Source organism: Phalaenopsis equestris, unplaced genomic scaffold (assembly GCF_001263595.1).
Source record: "Phalaenopsis equestris unplaced genomic scaffold, ASM126359v1 Scaffold000094, whole genome shotgun sequence".
Taxonomy (NCBI): Eukaryota; Viridiplantae; Streptophyta; class Magnoliopsida; order Asparagales; family Orchidaceae; genus Phalaenopsis; species Phalaenopsis equestris.
The window spans coordinates 577,462-584,705 of record NW_018164536.1 but is presented as its reverse complement, the minus strand read 5'-3'; the positions used below and the strand labels follow the sequence as shown (position 1 = coordinate 584,705).

The window sequence follows — 7,244 nt, the reverse complement described above, 5'->3', positions numbered from 1 at the left end:
CTAATATTAATATATAAAAATAATATTATATATTAATTATATAACTTATATTATATAAATATACAATATCTATATTAGTATATTACTACTATAGTATATTAATATATTATTATTATTATTTTATTATATATTATAATTTATAAAATTTAATGTTTTAAAATATAATAAATTTTTTATATATAATTATTTTATATTATTTTATATTTCAAACAATAACGATTCGAACACGAACGAACGCATCACTGTTCGTGTTTGGTTCGTTTAACTAACCGAATGAAAAAAATTTGTTCGAGTTTGTCTCGTTTACTTATCGAACGAATCGAACACGAACTCATTGACGAACCGAACACGAACTGTTCGCGAACAACGAGCTTTTTTGACAGCCCTAGTTGGAGGCCAATGCTTTCTAAATGATTTAATAAGCATATGCCAATGCATTATTAAGAGCTTTATAATCTAATGTTACCAATTATCATGATCAGGTGTAATGTGTGAGAGAGAAAAAAATAGCCAAAAAATGGGTAATCGGTCTAGAAATAGCCCATATAATTGCTAATAAGTTGGAAATTCCATACAGAATGGACTTGCTTTTATATTGAGAATTCTACTAAGGTTTAGATCCAATAGATCAGATAAACCTATTTGTCCTTTAACCTCATTGTGAGAGAGTCTCCGAAGGATTAGTGTGAATCAATAACATAGTCACATATGTATTGCTAGTTATCAATATCTGGTGGTAATTAAGGGCGGTGCAGTGAGCCTTTTTAAAGTAATTTTCTAGACATATACAGTGAAAAAGTACATTAATTTGCCAGATTTCAAAAACATAAGCTTTTTATTGCATGTATATATAGAAGGTGCCGGTTCATGCATTCAAACCAATAAATTACTTCCTGAAATAATGCTAAGCATGCACTTTGGACAGTTATAAGACAGAAAAAAGTTTCACAAGGCTTGGGCAGAAAAATAATAAAAAAAGATTTGCGTCCTCCTGCACATTCATAAAACAAATTCTTGAGAAATGTTTGCCCGGGATCAATTCTAAAGGCTTCGCATTCAAGCCAAACTGAGCAAACAATATAGATGACAATTAAAAAAAAAAACAAAACTAGTTATAAAGCTTCCTTACAAAGTTAATATTGATTGGGTTTGAGATATATCTAACCAGTCAAGATTAGCAATCCAAATGATTAAGGTAATATCAATTGATTGAATTAAAACTCAGATCAAACTTTGCTTAATATGAATAAAAAATAATCTATCTTCAATCTTACAGCAGGCAATCCCGAAAATTCATAACAGGGATAATTCTAATCCCTGGAGAGAGAGGGTGTCTTGTAATAAAGAAGATTGCGCACTTTAGTAGGACAAAAATATTAGCCAATCAGGCAAAAGAAAAAAACGTGATGTTTGATAGAATGAACCATTAACCCTTGCCTAATCCAGAATTAATATAAAAATAAAAGGCCATTGGACAACTAAATTGCACATTAAGCAGAAAAAACCACAAGTTGGATGGTAAACAATACTTTCAGCACTCGTCAAGCATCAGAGCAGCCAAAGGCCTTAACAATTATTAAAAAAAAACATTAGAAAATAATACTCAAAAGAAGTATCAGGACAAAAATGGTATCGGGTGCCCCTAATATAAAGGTGAGGAGGTATTAACTATGGCATGTGGCGTTAATTGTGTAAACTTTGTGATTGATTATTTTTTTTTCCAGTCCAGAAATAATGAAGGTATGTACAACAATTTTGGAGCCAATGAAATAATTTGAAATCATTCATACAAAATATATAGACACAAAATTACACAACTCTTAAACATCTTTTATGTTTTTGTGAAACACATGCTTAATGTTACTTGTTGCAAAATGAAGTCATTCCCAATCACATTTGTCCCAAGAGCTCCTGACATTCTTTTTTTCCAAATACCAAGTTTAATCAATACTAGCACTAGCTCTCATAAAAAAAAAGTTAGATATAGATCCCACCAAAGCCAAACAAGTTCATAATCGGAAGAATAAAATTCACAAACAAAATAAACAAATAATTCTATATTTTAAAACTGGGCTAGCTTCCAAACACCTGTATTATGCTATAAAAACAATGCAAGAAACGTGAGACAAGAAACCAAATTTAAAACAAAAATAGAAAAGAAAAAAGCAGCAGAAATAGGACCATTTCATTGCATTAACCAAAAACAATTTACTTGGAAGACCTAAAACACTGATAAGCATCATCTACCCAAATCTCGAAAATATTATCTTAATAGAGACAAAATTATGCTCATTTATCACAGTGTTATCTAGTCTGATACTATAAGACAGCCAAATATAACATACAACTTAAATCGTTGTTCTGAAGAATTCCGTAGTCCCAATATAACCACAATACAAGTAAAAGTACAGACACGTTAAAAAACATAAAAAAAGCAAAAAAAAAGTTGCTTATCAAAGCTTAAGAACAAAAGCCAGATATATCAAATATTCAATTCAACAGAACATAGCTACTCAACAAGAACAATTTGAACCAACAACGGCATTAAGCTTACAAAGAAAGTTCAGCGTAATTCAAGTATAGCTAGAGCTTACTCCAGCTAAATGAATGAAGGGAAGGTAGACTTGAAAAGGAGATTTTTTTTAAAAAACTATGACATTACCAAGGACAATGGGATCAGCAACTAAGGTTGCTGCTGCGCGTCCATATATCCGGCATCTACGAGAACTTTCTCCCTCTTGGCAAGCTCAATGTCATTATTCACCATCATCTTCACAAGCTCCTTGAACCCAACTTCAGGTTTCCAGCCCAGCACCCTCCTTGCCTTTGTTGAATCACCTCTCAAGCTATCAACCTCTGCAGGTCTGAAGTACCTTTTATCGATCACCACATGATCCCTCCAATCCAACTCCACATGTCCGAATGCCTCCTCGAGAAACTCCTCCACAGAATGCGAATCCTCAGTTGCCACCACATAATCCCCAGGCTCGTCCTGCTGCAACATCATCCACATTGCCTCAACATAATCGCCTGCGAAACCCCAGTCCCTGGCTGCAGATAGGTTTCCAAGGAATAGCTTGGTCTGCAAACCGACCTTGATACGGCCGACAGCACGAGTGATCTTTCTGGTGACGAAATTCTCCCCACGGCGTGGGCTCTCGTGATTAAAGAGTATGCCGTTGCAAGCGAAGAGGCCGTAGGCCTCGCGGTAGTTGACAGTGTACCAATGCGCAGCGCACTTGGCGGCCGCGTAGGGCGATCGGGGGTGGAAAGGGGAGGTCTCGGATTGAGGCGGTGGCGTGGATCCGAACATCTCCGAGGACCCGGCCTGGTAATAGCGCATCCTCTTCTTGGAGGATGATCGGACGGCTTCGAGAAGGCGTAAGGTGCCGGTGGCGACGACATCAGCGGTATAATCGGGGATCTCAAATGACACGGCGACGTGGGATTGAGCGGCGAGGTTGTAAACCTCGTCGGGGAGGAGGGTATCAACCCATCGGCGCAGAGAAGAAGCGTCGGAGAGATCGGCATAATGGAGCTTCATGCGGGCTTTGTGTGAGTTGTGGGGGTCGACATAGAGATGATCGAGGCGAGCGGTGTTGAAGTTGGAGGATCTGCGGATGAGGCCATGGACTTCATAACCCTTGCCCAGGAGGAACTCCGTGAGGTAGGACCCGTCTTGTCCAGTGATTCCGGTGATCAGCGCCACCTTACGCTGTGGGGAGAGGGTCGGCGGGATCTTGGCTGCAGCCGCTAATGTCCCGTTTGTAGGCGTAGATCCGTCGACACCATGATTGGATTCGGTGGAGGAGGCCATGAAGGTGGTTCTCGATCCGCCGGATCCGGAAGGAGAGAAGAAAAGCACGCGCAGTAGCTAGCAAAATTTTTTCTGTGTGGATTATTGAAAATAATGTAAAAATAACTTGAAAATAAGTTATGAATAACCAAAGCCGTCCTAGAGCCACGTCAGGAGTCCGAACAAAAAATGCGCTCGCTAGTTAGGGAGAAATGAGAATCGCGATCTACTGTTTTTCGGATAAATTATTCAAATGCAGTTTTCACTTGGAGAGATTTTGAGACTTCAATTTCAACATGTCTTGCAGCCGATGAGCCAAACAGAACACATTTTTGTACTGCCTCAAAAAGGCCTAATTTTTTTCTGTGCGGACTCCTGATGTAGTTCTACATGTCGTGGATGCTATTCATGAATTATGTTCAAGTTATTTCTGGGTTATTTTCAATAATTATGAAATAACCCACGGTTTTTATTTTTTGATTATTTCTGTGTTATTTTGGGATTATTAAAAATAACACAAAAATAACATAAAAATAATTCAGGAATAACTTCCGTCGCACGTAGAGTTACGTCAGGAGCCCGGACATAAAATGTGCTCATCAAAAAGTGAGCGATTATTGCACGAGGACACTCACATACATGCAGAGTCTAGTGAGAGTTTGTCACGTGGTAAGTGAGCTCACTGTAATACACTAATTAGAAAAATTCTTCCATACAGATCGGACACCGCACGCATCTTGCGTGCGGTGTCCGATCCTGACCGTAAATCAAGTGTATTTCGGTGGACCCCATCTAAATTTTTTTTAAAAAAAAAAAAACTGAAATAATTCAGACCGTAGATCATCGTGATCTACGGTCATGATAGGACAACGCATGCAGAGATTCATGCAGTGTCCGTATGCAATAATTTCTCCACTAATTGGGTAAATTTTTTAGAGGAGTGGGCTCGCTTGCCATGTGTCACACTTGCACTTGATTCCAAACACATATTTTTCCGCATGAACACATTCAACTTTAATTTTCTTTATAAAATTATAACCATTACATCGATATTTGATAGCTCAATTTCATTTTATTGGAGAGATTTTAGTATCTCTTCCATCTAACTAACCGATATCACAATCAACATTCTTAACTTATTGTGATTTTTCATATATATATATCTATATATATATATATATATATATATATATCTTCAAACATGTCTACACTAATATTATTTGTTACAGCTCAAACTCTAACCTTCCAAAATATTATTTATTTAGGTCTAACGGCTATTTCTGGGTTATTTCAAGATTATTGAAATCGCCCATCCTAAGAATACTCTCGCATGAGCATGCTTAACTTTGAGTTTCAAAATTATTATGCATTAATCCCTCTTGTGCAATTGTGGAACACTAGCCTGATGGTGGAAAAGAAAAGTGCCCCACAGGACTATTTTGGCACTTCACTCCTATAATTAACTACTCATGAAATAACTTCTTTTTTTATAAACTAAACTATAAGAAATTTTGTTAGATTTAAAGTTACAAAATGTGAGATAATTTCTAAAGCATAACTTCAAATTATAAGCAATTTTCTAATCCTTCAATTTCATCAACCGACTACTTGTTATGGACCAATAAAAAATTCAACATCTAATAAATAAGATGGATGTTTACTATGTTGAGCCAAACCGCTGAAGGGCAAACTCCACCTCAACACCATTAGTCCATAGTTAAAATAAACTATGCTTTTCTTACTGGTCTAAACTATAAGTCATGTTTCAATAAAAATTCACCTAGGCCAATTGATAATTTTTTAATTTATTTTTATTTTTAAGAGACATTTACAACAAAAACAACAACAACAACAAGCCTTTATTCCACTATGTGGGGTCAACAACATGAATCTTTTTTCTCCATTGCATCGTATTGAGTGTCAAGTTATCATTTAATTTTAATAAATTAAGATCATTTTTATACAGTAAGCTCAAGTTTTTCTTAATATAAGTTGTATTTAAAACATCTATTATTCTCCTAAAGGGATCATCAGATGGTCGATGTTTAATGTGACCAAATCATCTAAGACGACTCTCTCTAATTTTGTCAGCCACTTGAGCAACACCAAGCCTATCACGGATATATTCATTTCGCATTTTGTCTCTAAATGTAAAGCCACTCATCCACTTAAGCATTCTCATCTCGACAACATTTAACTTAATTTTATGCTTCTCTTTTAAAGGCCAACATTCTTGGCCATAGAGCATTGCATGTCTCATTATCATCTTATAAATTTTCGTTCCCGTCTAAGTGATACTTTTCTATCAAACAATAGGCCCGAAGCATTCCTCCACCTCAACCAACCAGCTTGAATTCTACTAATAACATCCCTATCTATATCACTGTCACTTTGAACGATATAGCTGAGATATCTAAAGTGTTCACACCTTGATCACCCATAACTACAACTCTGTCATTATAGCTATTATTGTTATAATTACATGTCATGTATTCAATTTTAATTCTACTCCAACAAAGGCAATTAAACTCCTAAGTAGACCTCCATAATTCAAATTTTTTGTGAACTTTTTATCTAATCTTATCCACAAGAAGGATATCATCAACAAAAAAACATACACCAAGGTACATCCTCTTGTAAATGTTCAGTAAGAGCTAACTAAAACAAAAGATATGGTTTTAAAGCCGAAACCTGATAAACCAACTGAATTTGGAAAATATTTGGTCAATCTTTCTTTTGTTTGAACACAAGTAATAGCTAAGGTATTCATATCTTTAATGACTTGAATGTAAGTCATATCAACATATTTATTCTTTAGCACTCTCCAAAGGATATCTCTTCAAATCTTATGGTAAGTTTTTTTCAAAATCAATAAAAATCTTATGTAGATCCTTTTCATCCTCGCTGTACTTCTCCATAAAAAATGTATTGCTTCCATGGTAGACCTGCCCGACATAAATCCAAACTGATTATGAGAAATCTTTGTAATACATCTTAACCTATGTCCAATTATCCTCTCTCATAATTTTAAAGTATGACGTATCAACTTGATTCCTTTATAATTTGCACATTTTTGTGCATCCACTTTTTCTTAAAAATGCGGACCAAAATACTCTTCCTCACTCCTCAGACATCATTTTAGTCTTTAAAATAATATTAAAAGGTTTAGTTATCCAAGAAACACCGAAATCTCCTACATATTTCCGTACTTCAATTGAGATATTATCAAGTCTTGCATACTTTCTACCCTTGATTATCTTTAAAGCAGCATCAACTTCCTTTTTACTAATGTGACGGTTAAAATGAAACATTTTATTATTATTAACAATATTAAGATCATTAAAGTTAATTATATTTTCACAAATTTCATTGAAAATTTTATTAAAATAACTCAACTATATACATTGAATAATTTTTTTCTAAGACAAAACACTTTTTTATTATATAT

The 7,244-nt window shown here is 35.2% G+C and overlaps 1 protein-coding gene across 1 annotated transcript; it reads right to left on the bottom strand.

Annotated features, from left to right (window-relative positions):
• Window positions 1-2,478: 2,478 nt before the first annotated feature.
• Window positions 2,479-3,896, bottom strand: LOC110020353 (GDP-mannose 4,6 dehydratase 1-like). Its single transcript, XM_020718423.1, has one exon. The coding sequence runs from the start codon at window positions 3,815-3,817 to the stop codon at window positions 2,684-2,686; it is 1,134 nt and encodes a 377-aa protein (XP_020574082.1). The 5' UTR covers window positions 3,818-3,896; the 3' UTR covers window positions 2,479-2,683.
• Between the last annotated feature and the right edge of the window lie 3,348 nt (window positions 3,897-7,244).